The sequence below is a fragment of the Ahaetulla prasina genome, chromosome 15 (assembly GCF_028640845.1).
Source record: "Ahaetulla prasina isolate Xishuangbanna chromosome 15, ASM2864084v1, whole genome shotgun sequence".
Lineage (NCBI taxonomy): Eukaryota > Metazoa > Chordata > Lepidosauria > Squamata > Colubridae > Ahaetulla > Ahaetulla prasina.
The window spans coordinates 731753-750051 of NC_080553.1; the positions used below are offsets into that span (position 1 = coordinate 731753).

Sequence of the window (18299 nt, forward strand, 5' to 3'; positions counted from 1 at the left end):
GGTCTGTAGTCCTGAAATCCACAGCATTCTAGTTCATTCAGGACTGTTTCTGCAATGAGTCCTGATATTGGGGGTCTCATGGGTGTCCCCTTTATTTGTTCATATAGTTCACTTTTGAATGTGAAGAAGGTGCGTTGACAGTATTGAAGTAACTTCATGATTTGTGGTGCTGACCGACCCAGATTGGATCCTGCAGCATTATCCTGGGACACATACAGTATGTTTTTGTTTCCCTGTTTTCCATGCAGGTGGAAATCTCTAGGAGAGAGTCTGATGGCCACTTACTTGCATCTCACAACTTGTGAGCCGCCTCGTCCAAGCTTGGGCAAGCGAATTGACCTCTTGGAATACCAAGATCTGGACCAGCACCTGGAGAGCCAGGCAAATTTAGCCCTCGTCAATGTTCTTCACCCCAGCCCTGTCAGTTCCAACCCACTAGTGCCTTTGACTGAACCACTCCTCACATATACACCACTGACTCCCAACTTCCCCAGTTTAACTATACTGGAATCGGTAAACTCTACAGGTGAGGAAGATCTTTGCAAGAGGCATCACATGAATGGGAAGTCTTTTCTCTTGTTGAACAGTCCTTCAGTCCGTCACTGAATCAGCTGTAGAAGAAAAGAGTTGGTCACTCAGTCGTGACTCCCACTTCCAAGTACAGTGGGGGTTATTTTATTTTTATTTTTACTTTTACTTTACTTTTATTTTACTTTATTATTTTATTTTACTTTATTTAATACAAAACCCCCAACAATTCATAACAAATTTATATTGCTATAGTTTATATAGTTGTAGTAGCAGAAAGAGCTTGCAAATAAACCAGACTGTCACAGACAAGCTGATTAATGGACAGGCTGTAAGATTCTATACTAGATCAAAAAAAATTCTCTAAGCTCTTGAAAATAGCATGTTAATTACAAGAAAGTGGGTTTATTAGCAAGTCATGCCAGCCGCACTTCATCTTATGTTTTCTTCAGGTAATTTTTTTAAAATCTTGGAGGGAATTATTATATACACAAAAATATAGTAAGCGTGTGTGTGCAAAATCCCAGCTGCCAGCTCTTTACCTGGTGTTGTCTTTCATGTGCATCGAGTTTTTCCCAAGAACCCAGGACAGCAATAGTGAACCTTGGAGCCATGTTTGCAGAGCCCAATCAGACGGAGGCTAGAGAGCCGTTTGTCAGGAATGTTTTGTTTGGGTTCCTGCCTTAAGCAAGTAGTTCAGCTTGCCCTTTGTGGCTCCAGGTGCTGCCTTCTCCTCTGCTTGAGATTTTGGAGCTGGAGAGGAAGCAAAAAGGTCTCTGCGTGGCCGCCTCTGATCAGCCTTGAATTTGAGGACAAGAGGCCCACTTGACCACACAGAAACATTGATTTTGTCAATAAAAAAAGTCAGGGAAAATAACTTGATAGAGACCGCTTGTTAATCCAAAACTTTTGGCTCATCTCAGGTGACACTTCTGGGGGTGACAAATCGAAGAAAGGGTTGAAAAGGAAGAAAATCACAGAAGAGAGTGGCGAAACAGCGAAAAGGCGATCAGCTCGAGTCAGGAATACCAAGTGCAAAAAAGAAGAAAAAGTCGATTTCCAGGAGCTGCTAGTAAAATTCCTTCCTTCTCGGTGCGCGTCCCCATTCCTAAACATGTGCTGGTTCTAGGGAAAAAGCCGGGAGGAGGTGGAAGGGTGTTGAGAGGGTCAGATCGCCTGGCTACCTTTGCCCCATGGTCAGGTTCTCCGGTCTGCTGCTTCAGTGCTTTTCTGGTGTGCTTTCAGCCTGAGGAAGCTGGATCCAGAAGAAGAAGGTCCATTCAACCACTATGAGATCCAAAGCACAGCAAAGGAAGAGAACTCCCAGCCCCTGGGCTCCCATAGGATGTCCCTTGACCTGACAGTCTCCATGGAATCTGGTAGGATTTTTTTTCTGGTTTGTCTTTTTCTGTAGCTGGCGTCCCTGTAAAGATTTACCTCCACTTTTATTGTACTGTTTGTTTTTCTTAAACATTCACTTAATCTGTTGATCCATCCATTCATTCCGTGTAAATCAGCTTGTGATGGACTCACAACCACAAGGTGGCAATTTTTTTTTCTCAGAGAAGCAGGATGTTCATAAGTTCCTCTTGGCTAATTTGAACAACGGAGGCATCCTTGAACTGATGATGAGATACCTGAAAGTCATCAGCCAGAAGTTCCTGGTCAAGTGGCCACCAGGCTTGCCCAAGGTTGTCCTGAATATCTACAACAACTGGAGAAAGCACAGCAGCAGCCTACCCAACCCACTATTAAGGGACTGTCACAATCAACACATCAGGGTAAGGATCACCAAGATTTTGGGACAGCGAAATTATATTGCTTCAAGCTTCCCATTGGCTTGAAAACGCTCTTCATACCAAGACTGGAACACTGGGAAAGGTGTTTGCAAGCTGGTGGGAGGCTTCAAGCAATGCAGAAGCCCCAAAGTCTTTGGGGCAACGGTGCCCCAAAGTCTTGTTGGCTTGCAAGCGCTCTTCAGCCAGATCTGGTACAGGCCTCGGTTCTCAGAGAACTGTGGCCTAAACCACTGTAGTACAAGACCAAGAGAGATCTCACACTACTGATCTTGTGTGTACTTTAGGCCTCTGTTCACTATTTTAGGCCTGCACGAGACCCACGGCAAAAGGCTTTGCAAACAGAGAGACTGCAACATTTGTAACTTCGGGACTGGGTTATAAGTACTTGGGGGGCGGGCTAGGTCATAACTTGGAATGGTCACTAAGTGAACTGTCATAACTGAGGGATTACCTGTGTTTCTACCTTGAAAGGGTAACCAAGGGTTTAGAAGGCTCTGCAGTGGGCTCCCTTTTGCCTGTCAGAGCCCCTATAGCAAAGGAGAGGGAACAGGTGCTCAGCGGGCACCATGCAGCAAGTGCAGCACAGCATAAATGAGGCACACAATTTATCTACACAGTGTTGTGTGTACAGAAGAAGTAGGAGAGATCAGAAAAGTCATGTGGTTTTTATGAGGTTCCAGAGCCAAGAAAGCTCTGCCTCTTCAGGCTTTCAGCCACCAGAAAGAACCTGGACTCTTGAGTTCCATTCATTTCCTTTGAGAAGGACAGTTCTGCAGTCAGTTTCACATCCAGCTTTATTGGAGAAGCCTCATAGAATCGGACCCAAGTCCAAAATTGTTTGTTCTAAACACCGTTCCATTGGATGGTGTGCTCTCTGCTAGAGAGAACATGGGAATTGGTCTCACCAGCTCAGAGAATCACATATCTTAATTAACAAATAAGTTTTAGTAGCCTCTGCAGATGGCCAGACTGAACTCCTGAACTGAAAAACTGGCTTAGAAGCTCCACTGGATGCTCTTTTCCTGTTTAGTGAGGAGCAACCTGAGCCCCTTCTACCTTCTAAGTGATGAAGTGCCTTTCTGTTACTGGAAAGGCCAGTGTCAACTTCGAACTGAACCTGGCAGCAGCCATTTTTCTGTTCCTCAGTTGCCACACAGAGGGGGATTGGGGGAAGGAGGTTGGAATGCCTTACTAGACACAACAGAGAGTTTTCTCTTGAGTACCAAGGTCATCTCTGCTGGCAACTGATAAGGTCGGGGAAGGAGTGCCTGAAGAGACCGCAAATTAACCCAATTGGCCAATGTGACACTTGGGGATGGGATGTCTCCTAGTTTAATTATACTAAAACCACGGGAAAGATTTAGAGTTGGTTTTCTTTGAAGCTGTGCCAATATGATGTACTCAATAAAGAAGACCGTTGAGAAGGATCTACTCTCAGGGTTCCGATTTGCTTGGGCTTGTTAGTCAGAGCCTTGACCAGTGATGAAATCTGAACCGGTTTACTACCGGTTTGCTGGCTGTGCATGCGCGTGCACAGTGCGAACCACACACCAAATGCAAGGTGCACACAGGCAGTGCATGCCAAAAGGAGGCATGGGGTGAGTAGAATAGCGTGCGGGGGGAGGGTGTGTGATCAGCTATGGTATACAATCTTTTTTTTTTTTTTACTTTTAAAAGCATTTTTTTCCAGCCTATTCGTCGGAATAGTTGTAGAAAAATGCTTTTAAAAGTTAAAAAAAAGGCTCTGATGATCAGGCAGCTCAGCTGGGATTGTCAAAGCCTCTTTTAAAAGCATTTCAAAACCTTTTAAAGGCATTTTTTTAAAAGAAGCGGGGAAGCGGCTGACCGGGCATTGGGTGGACATGGGCAGTGGGGCCAGGGATTTTTGCTACCGGTTCTCCGAACCACCCACCACCATTGCTACCAGATTGGCAGATCCGGTCCAACATTTCATCCCTGGCCTCGACAGCCAGATCTTGGCAGGCATTGCAGGTAGCAGGAGTGCTGCTGATTAGAAGAGCTGATTTGAACTATTGGATGCATATGGAGAAAAGAGTAGACAAAAATCCACCTGTTGTGGTCCGCCAGCAGCCCGCGGAGCTAGCAGTGGAGTCGGAGAGTGAGGAGGGTGGGGAGGACAATGGGCCTGTCCTGGAGTCAGGGGAAGGCCCAGATGAGGGTTCTGCGTCGGAGGCAGAGATGGGGCCAGGGTCATCTGGCAGCGATGCGTGGACTCCGGAGCCTCCAGAGGCAGATCACAGAGATGCAGAGGAACAGGCTCCTCCTGTTCCTAGTGCACGCATGCGAAGAGCTGCCAGAAGGCAACAGCAGCTAAAGCAAAAATTACTGCAAGTTCAAGTCCCACCAGGCCCAAGGTTGACTCAGCCTTCCATCCTTTATAAGGTAGGTAAAATAAGGACCCAGATTGTTGGCAATAAAAGTTGACTTTTTATAATATACAAATGGATGAAGACTATTGCTTAACACAGTGTAAGCCGCCCTGAGTCTTCGGAGAAGGGTGGGATATAAATTCAAATTTAAAAAAAAATGACGACTTGGGAGCAAGGCCAGGAGATGATTGGCCCCTCCCATAAGGCTTAAAAGAGCAGCAAAGGCTCTTGGGCTCTTTGTAGGAAAGCAACGTTGCTAAATGTATTTCGAGTTGGCATCTCTTGTTTCTGAACTTCATGGGGCTTTGCCAAGAAAGGCCTTTGGCAGGGTGCTAAAGAAGATACAGGTTTGTGATAAGCCCAAAGGACTTTTTCTGAAGGACTTGTTTTGGAATTAATTTGGACTAAGCTGAGAATGAAGTAATTCTCAGCTGTTCTAATAAAATATGTTTGCTTAAGACTGATTGTGTCTGGTAATAACTACTTGGGCTTAGGTCACAACAGCACCCTGCCCACCAGATTGTCCAGCACCCCCTTTTTTCTGTCATGCCTTTGCCTATATTTCAGGAGATGATGCTGATGAGTCTGTCCTGCATGGAATTGCAGCTGGATCAGTGGCTGCTGGCCAAAGGGAAGAGCTCCATGGGTGAGTGAGTGAGGACTGGAAGTTCAGCAGATGCTTTTAGAGGCGGGATCTCTTTGCTTACCAAAGAGGGGCTCGGTCTCTAGGCTGGATTTGGAGGGGAGCTCGGCAACACTTGGCATGTTTCACCCAGGCTCACAAGAATGGAAACAGAGAAAGGGACTGCTGCCACTGGCCACACAGACCAGTGGAAGGAGCTCCCCGGGAGTCTCTGCCTGCAGAAGGAGGCTTCCTTTGCATTCCCTGCTTCAGCTCCTGTTTCAAGGGGCTAAACAGGGAAAATGCTTCTTCCAGTATCTCCCAGGAATGGTCCCGCAGCCAGCTCGGTGAATGGCAAATTTGGGCCAGACTTTCCAGGCACCCACTTCTTGGGGGATCTGCTGCAGCTCTCGTTCGCTTCTTCCCAGCGGGACCTCTTTGAGGAAAGTTGGTTGCAGTTTGCTGTCCGAGTGTATTGGCTGAAAGCTCGGTTTCTGGCTCTGCAGGTTTGTATTTTGCTGCAGCCAAAGACTCTTAATGTTCAATGCTCAGTTTTATATTCCTCGCAAGACAAGTTTCGAAAGGGGGAACTCACGGCGTTTGCGCCTGATCAGAGCAAACGTGTCATGTAAACATCCCTTAAGTGGCCCTTGAGGTACGTGCTTTATGAGCACCCCACTTGGCCTTAGGGGTTGATGATGGTACTGGAGGAAGAGGGAGCTGAAAGCTATGTTCCTCCTGCAGGGTGAAATGGAGCAGGCCCTGGAGAACTATGACGTCTGCACGGAGATGCTTCAGCATTCTGCCGCCCTCGAGGCCGACCCTGACAGCAACACGAGGATGGTGATCAGACTGCCCAACCTCCATGTTGACTCTGTGGTTTCTTTGGAAGAGGTAACGTCACCCAGTTGCCTTTTTAGTCACCTTGTTGGGTCCGAGCCATGCTTATCATCTCCCTTTTTGCAGCTGGTTCCAGGTTATTTTGAGGCATCGAGACTTACCTTGCCATAAGGGTCTCACCTGAAGCCTCTGCACTTGCACTTGCATTTTGCGGCTTGGCGTGTCCTGGCTTTATCTGATATTAAAAACACCATCTCTATGTTGGAGGAGATGCTTGATTCAAATGCTTTATTTATGCTTCTGGATTTAAGAAATGACGACAGTACTTTTAAAAAATTAAAATAAAACGCTGCTCTAAGAATATCTATCCATCTCAGCTGCCTGTCATCTTTCCATTATATATTCTCCGGAGCTCCATTATATATTCTCCGGAGCTCATCAAACGTAAGGAAAAGAGGGAAGAGACGTTCTCTGTATGCTGTGGCTGGCTTTCCAGAGCTAAAAGATAGATTGTGAGCCAGCATCTGTGGGACGCCAGCCACAGTCTTATGGTATAATAACCAGATGGTTGGTTATTGTGGTGAGTGGTGTTGCTTTTTAACCCCAGGTAGACATTAGACTGGAGTGTGACGCATCCAATGTTTCATTCTTGCAGATTGATAAGAATCTGAAGTCCCTGGAGAGATGCCAATCTTTGGAGGAGCTTCAGCGTTTGTATGAGGCTGGGGACTACAGAGCCGTGGTTCAGCTGCTCCGCCCAACGTTGTGCCTCAATGGGGGCAGCAGGACGGAGCATTTGGAGTTGGCCATCTCCATTCCAGAGAGGCCAGCTCAACTTCTCTTGCTACAGGTGAGTTTGATGTTTTTTTCTTTCAGGTAAATTGGTGTAAATTAGCATAAAATGAATGTAACATTATCAGCTATGAGGAAGAATTGCTGAAGAAGGATAAACGTGACCTCACAGCATTAATGCTATTTCACTCCTTTTATAGAGTGTAGTGAAGTTAATGTCTGCCAGGATATCAGATATATAATAATTGGCAGAGAAGATATAGCTGGAGAGTAACATATGACTAATCCAGCTGGCAAATGCCCCAAAATTAAAATTGTATACTAATGGTACAGTTCTTACAATCATTAATCCAAAAGATTCTTTAGAATTGATAAAGAATATATACAATATTCAACAGTTTGTACTCGGGATTAACCAAAATAAGTCTGTCTGGAGAAAAATGCAACGAATAACAGGGTTTAAAAATAGTATTAAGCTTTTTATATAAAAAATGAAGACTTATTCAAAAATAATTATATACCGTACTTCCCCGAAAATAAGACCCTGTCTTATATTTTTTTGAACCCTGAAATAAGCACTTGGACTTATTGCCATGCGCTCAAAAGCCCAATTGGGCTTATTATCAGGGGATGTCTTATTTTGGGGAAAACAGGGTATTTGAAAAAAAATAATAAGATAGAAAAATTAAATCTTTCTTGGTAAGGAAGAATATCTATAGTAAAAATGAATATGTTATCAAGGATTTTTTTTTATTTCGAATGATCCCAAAAGGAATAAAGAAAAGTCATGGAATGAATGATGTTGATGAAATCTTTAAACTCTCCGTGGAATGGTCAGAAACTGGTTGAAGTTTGGTTTCAGCATCTTCAACTCAGTATAGTTTAAAACAAAAATACAAAAATGAGGTGGTGGCACAAAAGATTTGACCAAACTTGAAAGGCTTATGACACAAAATTCAGGGCATCTTTGGGGATTTATATATAAGTTATTATTGAAATAAGATTCAGAAACTGAAGATGTGAAACCTTGCATGATTAAATGGATGCTAAATTTTAGTCATTCAACAAATATTCTTAGAAGAAAAATATCAAATTATAGAGAGATGGCAGCTCCAACCACGCTTTGCTTACAGAAGCACGAAGCTGAAAACACCAGCTTGAAGATGACGAATGAGACTCCATCAAAACGTCGCCAACACACTTCCAATTTTACGCGGGAGAAAACCCGAATAACCAAAGCCGACCTACATTTATTTATTTTCATATATCTATATATCTATATCTATATATATCTCTATATATATCTATATCTATATCTATATCTATATATATGTAGGTCTTTGGTTATTCGGGTTTTCTCCCGCGTAAAATTGGAAGTGTCTTGGCGACGTTTCGACGAAGTCTCATTCATCATCTTCAGGCTTCAGCTTCGTGCTTCTGGGAGCAATGTGTGATTGCAGCTGTTTCTTCCTTTTTAACTGCTGGTGGGGGTTTGAACTGATTGGGTGGGAGCTTGGCTGTGCTCTGATTGGATGGGGTTTTTTTGTGCTCTGATTGGATGGGGGTGTGTCCTGTTTGGGTGGGGGCTTGGTTGTGCTCAGATTAGTCTGAGTTGCAGGGGGATTTGAGCTGGTGAGCTGCATTGCTGTTGTTTGGCTTCGTGTTTGTGGTCGTGCTACATCTTCATAGTGGGTGTCTGTCTGCTGCATGTATGGATTGGAGGGGTTTGAAATGGCTAATGTTGCAGCTGCGGTCTGGCTACTGGTCCTTGGTTGCGCTTCCTGATCAGTGTGGGTTTGGGTCTGCTTTCTGGGTGGATGTGGTGGGGACATCCTGTGTGGACCTCGTGAGTGTGGGTCTGGTGTCATTCCTCGTGTTAGGGACTCATTTGTCAATAAGGGCGGGTTTCCAAATGGCTGGTAGGCGGGAGGTATCATCTCGTTTGTTCATGCTGTGTGGGCGTTTTTCTATCTCCATGGCTTCTCTGATTTTTCTGTTGTTAAAAGGTTCAGTTTTGGGGGTAGTTCTGGTTCTTTTAAAGGCAGTATCATGTTCTGTGGCTTTAAGGTGTTGGACCAGGGAAGAAGTTGGTTCCTCTTTTTTGACTGAGTTCTTGTGTTCTTCAATGCGTGCACTTATTCTTCTGTTGGTTTGTCCGATGTATGTGGTGGGGCAGGCGGTGCATGGGATTTCATATACTCCTTGATTTTCTAACTCAATTTTGTCTTTGGGGTTTCTTAGGATGGTGGATATTTTTTGGTTTGTGTAGAATGCTGTCTTGATGTTATGTTTGTGGAGGATCTTGCTGATTCATATATATATATATATATGTTTTCGTAGGTTTTCACGGGTATAGGAATGTAGGTCTTGGCATTTTCAGGTCTTTTCCCGTGTAAGGTTGAGAGTATCTTGGCGATGTTCCGACGAGGTCTCACTCATCATCTTCAGGCTGGTGTCTTTGGCTTCGTGCTTCTCTTTGTATCTTCTCACATCTTCATGGCACGACCACGAACGCGAAGCCAAACAACAACAATGCAGCTCACCAACTCAAATCCCCCTGCATCTCAGACTAACCTGAGCACAACCAAGCCCCACCCAAACAGAACACACCCCAGCCAATCAGAGCACAACCAATCCCCCATCCAATCAGAGTACAGCCAAGCCCCAACCAATCAGAACACACCTCCACCCAATCAGATCACAGCCAAGCTCCCACCCAATCACTTCAAACCCCCACTAGCAGTTAAAAGGAAGAAACAGCTGCGATCACGTATTGCTCCTAGAAGCACGAAGTTGAAAACACCAGCCTGAAGATGACGAATGAGACTTCGTCGAAACGTCACCAAGACACTTCCAATTTTACACAGGAGAAAACCCGAATAACCAAAGACCAAAGAATTGGTGTACTCTAGGTTTTTGTGGGTGCATGTGAAAATGAGAAGGCATAGGTTGGTGATAGTTGCATTTGTTTAGGTGAAAAGTAATGGCAAATTGGAGGTAAATTTAGGGGAAAATTGTGCAACATTCCAAATGAATTGTCTGGAGGGAATTTCTATTTCACATGACATGAATGGTCGGAGAACAGCTCAAATGGGTGGCTGCTTGAAAGGAGATTCCTGTCTGTCTGTCTGTCCCTGCTGATGGAAAAGAAACTAATATCCATTGTGTACCTGGAGAGAACAATGGTGAAGGTGGGAGAAGGGATGCCTCAGTGTTCAGACTTTGTGTGGGGGGCATTGGTGTTGTCAGTTGCAAGGAACAAGCATTTGTCTAAAAACTGACTGCCCACTTGGTTATCTGGAAGAGAGAGTGGAGATGTCAGGAGCAACCTTGGGAGTGGAATTAAGGTCTGCTGTATTTCGTTTTCTCTTTCCCTGATTTAATATTTCTTGTTTTTCTGTGTGTCTGTATACTTTGCATAACACTGCGGATCCCCAAAAGAAAGGGTGTGATAGGGATAATGTATAACCTGCAGGAAGCAGCTTAGATGCCTGTAGGGTCCAGGGTTTATGCCTTTCTGGCCTTGCTCTCCTGGGGTGAAGGAAGCAGCATTTCTGTCTGATGCAACTCATCCTTCTCTTCCCTGGGTTTTTTTATCTTCTACCACCTTCCTGATATTCTCTAGGACTCCCTCCTTCGACTGAAGGACTATCAACAGTGCTTGGAATGTTCCGAAGTGGCCTTGAACGAAGCTTTCCAGCAGATGATCAATACAACAGCCGCAGCAGCCAAGGAAGAGTGGGTGGCCACTGTGACTCAGCTGCTCCAGGGCATCAATCACTCCCTCTCAGCAGACAGCAGCAGCCTGAGCGAAGTTTCTGCCTTGCCGAATCTCACCCGATTAAGTCACAACCTCATCCAGGTAATGGGGGGGGAGGGCAGCTGCTGCAGCTTACACCCTAAGAGCTCTGTTTGGAGCAGCAGCCAGTTAAAGAGGGAAAAGACAAAAGCACCCTTGCTTATATTCACAGTACCACAAGTCTTACAGAGATATATCTATGTATTGTGATAACATTTTGTAACATTTCATATTGGACCCCCAGATACTTATTGCGGGGAAAACCACCACAAAAAGGGACACGTCTCTGGGAAAAGGGGAAAGTCTTCCACTAGAGCCCTGTAAAATGTTCTTCAGAGCACAATTTGGTTGGCTGGCAGCTCAGCCAACCAACTCATCTTTTTACAGGTAGTCCTCGCTTAATGGCCACTATTGGTCATGAGTTGCAATTTTACTGCCAGCTTCTCCGTCTGCAAAACTCACAGACCATCTGCAAAACTCACAGCTGTTGATTACATGACCATGGCATACTGCAATGCTTGTGAATATGCGCTAGGTGTGACTAACAGAGTTGGAAGGGACCTTGGAGGTCTTCTAGTCCAACTCCCTGCTCAGGCAAGAAACCCTATACAGACAAGCAGCTATCCAGTCTCTTAAAAACCTCCAGGGCTGGAACACCCACAATTTCTGGAGGCAAATCATTCCACTGATTAATTGTTCTAATTTGCTAGGAAATTTCTTTTTAGTTCTAGGTTGGTTCTCTCCTTGATTGGTTTCCTTCCATTGCTGCCTTCCGTTTCCATCCGTCCTACCTTCTGGTACTTTGGAGAATAGGTTGACCACTGCTTCTTTGTGACAGCCCCCTAAAATATCTGAACCCGGATATTCTGTCACCCCTAGTCCTTTTCACTAGACCAGACATAACCAATTCCTGTACTTCATATGTTTTAGCCTCCAATACCCTTGTTATCTTAGTTGCTCTTCTCTGCACTCTTTCCAGAGTCTCAACATCTTTTTTATATCATGGTGACCAAAACTGAATGCAGAATTCCAAGTATGGTCTTACTAAGACCTTATAAAGTGGCATTAACATTTAACGTGATCTTGATTCTATCCCTCTCTTAATGCAGCCTAAGATTGCACTGGCTTTTTGGGCTACTGCCACATACTGCTGGCTCATATTTAAGTGATTGTCAACTAGGACTCCCAAGATCCCTCTCACAGTTATTATTGAGCCTGGTACCACCTATACTATCATGTTTTCCGAAAATAGGACTGGGTCTCATTTTCTTGGGCCCCAAAATAAGCACCCTTGCTTATATTCACAGTACCACAAGTCTTACAGAGATATATCTATGTATTGTGATAACATTTTGTAACATTTCATATTGGACCCCCAGATACTTATTGCGGGAAAAACCACCACAAAAAGGGACACGTCTCTGGGAAAAGGGGAAAGTCTTCCACTAGAGCCCTGTAAAATGTTCTTCGGAGCACAATTTGGTTGGCTGGCAGCTCAGCCAACCAACTCATCTTTTTACAGGTAGTCCTCGCTTAATGGCCACTATTGGTCATGAGTTGCAATTTTACTGCCAGCTTCTCCGTCTGCAAAACTCACAGACCATCTGCAAAACTCACAGACCATCTGCAAAACTCACAGACCATCTGCAAAACTCACAGACCATCTGCAAAACTCACAGACCATCTGCAAAACTCACAGACCATCTGCAAAACTCACAGACCATCTGCAAAACTCACAGCTGTTGATTACATGACCATGGCATACTGCAATGCTAGGTGTGACTAACAGAGTTGGAAGGGACCTTGGAGGTCTTCTAGTCCAACTCCCTGCTCAGGCAAGAAACCCTATACAGACAAGCAGCTATCCAGTCTCTTAAAAACCTCCAGGGTTGGAACACCCACAATTTCTGGAGGCAAATCATTCCACTGATTAATTGTTCTAATTTGCTAGGAAATTTCTTTTTAGTTCTAGGTTGGTTCTCTCCTTGATTGGTTTCCTTCCATTGCTGCCTTCCGTTTCCATCCGTCCTACCTTCTGGTACTTTGGAGAATAGGTTGACCACTGCTTCTTTGTGACAGCCCCCTAAAATATCTGAACCCGGATATTCTGTCACCCCTAGTCCTTTTCACTAGACCAGACATAACCAATTCCTGTACTTCATATGTTTTAGCCTCCAATACCCTTGTTATCTTAGTTGCTCTTCTCTGCACTCTTTCCAGAGTCTCAACATCTTTTTTATATCATGGTGACCAAAACTGAATGCAGAATTCCAAGTATGGTCTTACTAAGACCTTATAAAGTGGCATTAACATTTAACGTGATCTTGATTCTATCCCTCTCTTAATGCAGCCTAAGATTGCACTGGCTTTTTGGGCTACTGCCACATACTGCTGGCTCATATTTAAGTGATTGTCAACTAGGACTCCCAAGATCCCTCTCACAGTTATTATTGAGCCTGGTACCACCTATACTATCATGTTTTCCCGAAAATAGGACTGGGTCTCATTTTCTTCGGGGCCCCAAAATAAGCACTAGGGCTTGTTTTCGGGGGAAGTTTTATTATTACTATTTTTTTTTTCAAAAAGTTTTACAAAATTTCCTCCCCCTTCCCCCCCTCCCCCTCCCTTCACAACCCCCCTCCCTCCCTCCCCCCCGACTTCCCGGAACGAACACAAGGTATAGTTAAAAATAAAACAAACATATGCTAAAAAATTTTCATCCCAACTTAATTATACCCCTACAATCATCAATTCCTAACTTCCCCCGAAAACAATCAAAAATAATACATCATAATCATTCAAAAACAGTCTGATAACTCTTAGTCTGATATCTACGTTGAATATAGTCAATCCATTTTTTCCATTCCTTTAAGTATCTTTCTTGCGTATTGTCTTTCAAAAAGGCTGATATCTTCACCATCTCAGCCAAATTGGCAACCTTCAATATCCATTCTTCTATTGTAGGTACTTCTTTTTTCTTCCAGTATTGTCCTATTAGTAATCTTGCTGCTGTTATTAGATTTAAAATCAATTTAGTCTCAATTACTGTACAATCCGTAATAATTCCCAACAAAAAAAATTGCGGCAGGAACTTTATCTTCTTTTTCAAAACATTTTGTAAAATCCACCAAATTTTTATCCAAAAGGCCTTTATATCCTTACAAGTCCACCAAATGTGAAAATATGTAGCGTCATCACAATTACATCTCCAACATTTTGCTTGCATATCTGGATACATACACGATAATTTTTTAGGATCTAAATGCCATCTATAAAACATTTTATAAAATTTTCCTCAGATTCTGTGCCCGCGTGAATTTAACATTTCTAACCCAAATTTTTTCCCAAGTTTCCAATAATATTGGCTCCTGAAAATTTTGTGCCCACTTTATCATACAGTCCTTTACCAAGTCCCTTTCAGAATCTATTTCAAGTAACACATTATACAATCTCTTTATATGCTCCTGAGACTGATTTCTAATTTGCTTTACCAAATTTCCCTCGTTCTGCTCTATACCAATTTTCTGATCTTCCTTCCATCTAGCACGTAGTTGCTCATATTGAAACCAAGTATAATTTTTCCCTTCCTCTTTTAATACGTGCAGAGATTTTAATTGCAAATTACCTCTTTCAGTATACAAAAGATCTTTATGTGTAATCATTTCCTGATTCTGTTCTATATTTATATTCTCTATTGTATGTCTAGGACTTGCCCATATAGGAACCTTATAATTTACTTTATAAGAGTATTTTTTCCAAACACGCAGAAGAGCAGTTCTTAGCACATGATTTTTAAAGGCCTTATCCACTTTTTTGTCATAAATTAAATATTTAAATTATTACTATTTTTTCTGTGCAGGAGGCCCACTTCTTGTGCTTGCTCGCCGGGGGCCTGGGGAGTCGAGACTGCATGGTGCGCTAGTGCTGCCGCCCCAAGTCAGGGGGTGGAGCTGCCTCATGCACCCTGCACCAGTTTACCTCAGGGCCCCTGCAGCCAGGCCACTCATGCCCCGACACTGCCTCGCCTTGCAGAGGCGGCTCCAGCAGCCCCATCTAGCAAAATCCTGCATGACCACAGGCCCACTTCTGCTTACTTGCGGCCACAATGGCGCAGGAGGCCGAGCAACACACCGCTGCTGTGACACGAGGCATGGGGTAGAGCTGCTCCATGCGCCACATACTAGCTTACCTCAGGGCCCCTGCATCCAGGCCATCCACGCCCCGACACATGCCTCACCTTGCGGCCGCGGCACCAACACCAGCACACCACTCAGCCTCATTAACTGAGGACTGCCTGTACTAGACTCTGCACTAGTCCAGTTTTGCAGCTTTTTCTGACTAGCTGGCCCTGCCTGGAGCTCCTACAGCGTTTAAGTGTCCGTCCCATGAGCACATGAGATTGTACATCTTGGAGGGGGGGGGGATAAGCATTCCGACAAGTAATGAAGTGTTGCCCTGATGCCTTTAGTGACACTTTCTTCTTGTAGCTGAATCTCAAGCACCTGAACTAGAGGACTGACTCTCAATTGCCTTTGTGGCTTTAATTTGCTGTATCTCTTTCTTTGGCGATTAGATTATTGATTCCAGCATGGTAGTCCAGGAGGAACCCAAAGAGCCATTTGTGTCCTCAGTGCTTCCCTGGATTATTCTTCATCGGATCATTCAGCATGAAGAAGAAACCATCCAGCCCCTTTGCTGCCAACCCGAGGAGCAGCTGCAGAATCCACAGGAAGGAGGTAAGTCCTGGTGCTTCTTTTCTTTTCTTTTCTTTTCTTTTCTTCAGGGTCTCTTTTTCCTCCTTCCCATTCTTCTACAGTCCTCTGGCCGAATGCCTGTCCTCTTCAAAGGGTCCCAAAGGGGATGCAAGGTGGCGTCTATTAGTGCAAAATGCAGCAGCTGCATGCCGAGGAGGACAAAGAGATCAAGTTCAAGCAGTTTGGTAGACTATTCTGAGTGATTCCTTTGGGCTGACTGATTTGTTCCTTGCTTTGAAAGACTTTGTTGGAGCAGAAAGATGCCTAAAATGCTCTATTAAAATAAGAAGTTTGTCACCCATCCTTCTAAAGTTGATAAGAATTCTACTTACCGTATATACTCGAATATAAGCCGATCCGAGTATAAGCCGAGGTCCCCAATTTTACCCCAAAAACTGGGGTAAACTGGGGACTCGAGTATGTGAGGTGGAATGAGGCACCCACGGTTGGGGAAACCTCCTCCCTCAGCTGAGAAGGCTGGCGGCCCCCGCCCGCCCTCTCACTGCACCGCAGGGCTTCATCCGCAAAATGTGAAAAAGAAAACCTCAGTATAAGCCGTATATACTCGAGTATAAGCCGAGGCTTAAAAAAAAACTTGAGTATAAGTCAGATAGAGAGTATAAGTCAGGCGTTTTCAGCACAAAAAATGTGCTGAAAAACTCGGCTTATACTCGAGTATATACGGTATTTCTCATCTTATTCTCAGTGTCTCCAATTCAAGACACCCCTATGCTGCCCGCTTCCCTTATGCTGCTGAACACAGCCCATGAATACCTTGGAAGGAGATCCTGGTGCTGTAACTCAGATGGAGCTCTGCTTAAATTTTATGTGAGTAGAAATGTCCATTTCTTTTAGTATTGATCGCTTTTGATTTCCACCCTTGATAAAATGAGGTAATTGTCCCGCATCTTGCATTGTTCAAAAATGTAAGTTGATCTCTTCCCCCTGTTTACAGGTGCTTGACATCCAACCTTTTTTTTTAAAAAAAAATATTTTTTAGACAAACGTACATAAAAACATCTTCAATACAAATACAACAGTGTGCCGGTTGGTTACAAATCTTTTTTGCATTTTCATCATATTCATAACTTATAATTTATCTAATTTCACATTTTACCAATCTAATATATGTCCAATTGTTTGATCCATTAGTCATTTATAGAATAGAATAGAATTTTTGTTTTATTGGCCAAGTGTGATTGGACACACAAGGAATTTGTCTTGGTGCAGATGCTCTCAGTGTACATAAAAGAAAAGATACCTTCATCAAGGTACAATACTTACAACACTTAGTGATGGTCATAGGGTACAAATTTAACACTTAATGATACAACACTTAATGATAATCATAGGGTACAAATAAGCAATCGGGAAACAATATCAGTATAAATCATAAGGATTACCAGCAACAAAGTTACAGTCATATAATCATAAGTGGAAGGAGATGGGTGATGGGAATGATGAGAAGATTAATAGTGCAGATTTAATAAATAGTTTGACAGTGTTGAGGGAATTATTTATTTAGCAGAGTGATGGCCTTCGGGAAAAAACTGTTCTTATGTCTAGTTTTCTGGTGTGCAGTGCTCTATAACGTTGTTTTTAGGGTAGGAGTTGAAATAGTTTAAGTCCAGGATGTGAGGGATCTGTAAATATTTTCACAGCCCTCTTCTTGATTCGTGCAGTATACAGGTCCTCAATGGAAGGCAGGTTGGTAGCAATTATTTTTTCTGCAGTTTTAATTATCCTCTGAAGTCTGTGTCTGTCTTGTTGGGTTGCAGAACCAAACCAGACAGTTATAGAGGTGCAAATGACAGACTCAATAATTCCTCTGTAGAACTGGATCAGCAGCTCCTTGGGCAGTTTGAGCTTTCTGAGTTGGCACAGAAAGAACATTCTTTGTTGTCCTTTTTTAATGATGTTTTTGATGTTAGTTATCCATTTTAAGGCTACGCCTCCTACGCCTCCACCCTCATTGCGTCGGCAGATAACCGCCCGGCCGCCCTGTTTCGGGTGACCCACTCCCTCCTTCATCAGGAGGTGCGGGATGACCCTCTGCAGGGATGTGCCGAGGAGTTTAGTGGTTATCTATACGATAAAATCGCTCAGCTCCGGGATGGTCTGGACCGAAATTGGGATGATTCAAGCGAGGGAGAGGAGGCACGTCTTGTCGAATCTGTTTGGGATGAGTTTGACCCTGTGGCTCCTGAGGACGTGGATAGGTTGTTGGGGAGGCTTCACGCCACTACATGTTTACTGGACCCGTGTCCTTCCTGGCTGGTACTGGCCACTCAGGAGGTGACACGAGGCTGGCTCCAGGGGATTATCAACGCTTCTTTGTTGGAAGGGGTTTTCCCTGCCGCCTTGAAAGAGGCGGTGGTGAGGCCCCTCCTCAAGAAGCCCTCCCTGGACCCAGCTATTTTGGGTAATTATCGTCCAGTCTCCAACCTTCGCTTCATTGTGAAGGTTGTAGAGAGTGCTGTGGCGCGACAGCTACCCCAATACCTGGATGAAGCTGTCTATCTAGACCCGTTCCAGTCCGGCTTCCGACCTGGATACAGCACGGAGACAGCTTTGGTCGCATTGGTGGATGATCTCTGGAGGGCCAGGGACAGGGGTTACTCCTCTGCCCTGGTCCTATTAGACCTCTCAGCGGCTTTTGATACCATCGACCATGGTATCTTGCTGCGCCGGTTGGGGGGATTGGGAGTGGGAGGCACCGTGTATCGGTGGTTCTCCTCCTATCTCTCTGAGCGGTCGCAGACGGTGTTGACGGGG

At 44.2% G+C, this 18299-nt stretch overlaps 1 protein-coding gene across 6 annotated transcripts in view; it reads left to right on the forward strand.

The window, feature by feature from the left end:
• Nucleotides 1-18299, forward strand: part of CABIN1 (calcineurin binding protein 1) — a 75165-nt gene that overhangs the window by 8438 nt on the left and 48428 nt on the right. For all 6 annotated transcript variants that reach the window (XM_058158825.1, XM_058158828.1, XM_058158829.1 and 3 more), the window contains 11 exons: nt 249-526; nt 1452-1620; nt 1774-1907; nt 2092-2309; nt 5285-5363; nt 5655-5845; nt 6084-6233; nt 6835-7029; nt 10597-10833; nt 15344-15506; nt 16231-16352. In XM_058158825.1, coding sequence (XP_058014808.1) covers nt 249-526; nt 1452-1620; nt 1774-1907; nt 2092-2309; nt 5285-5363; nt 5655-5845; nt 6084-6233; nt 6835-7029; nt 10597-10833; nt 15344-15506; nt 16231-16352 — 1936 coding nt within the window. The remainder of the gene's footprint in view (nt 1-248; nt 527-1451; nt 1621-1773; nt 1908-2091; nt 2310-5284; nt 5364-5654; nt 5846-6083; nt 6234-6834; nt 7030-10596; nt 10834-15343; nt 15507-16230; nt 16353-18299) is intronic.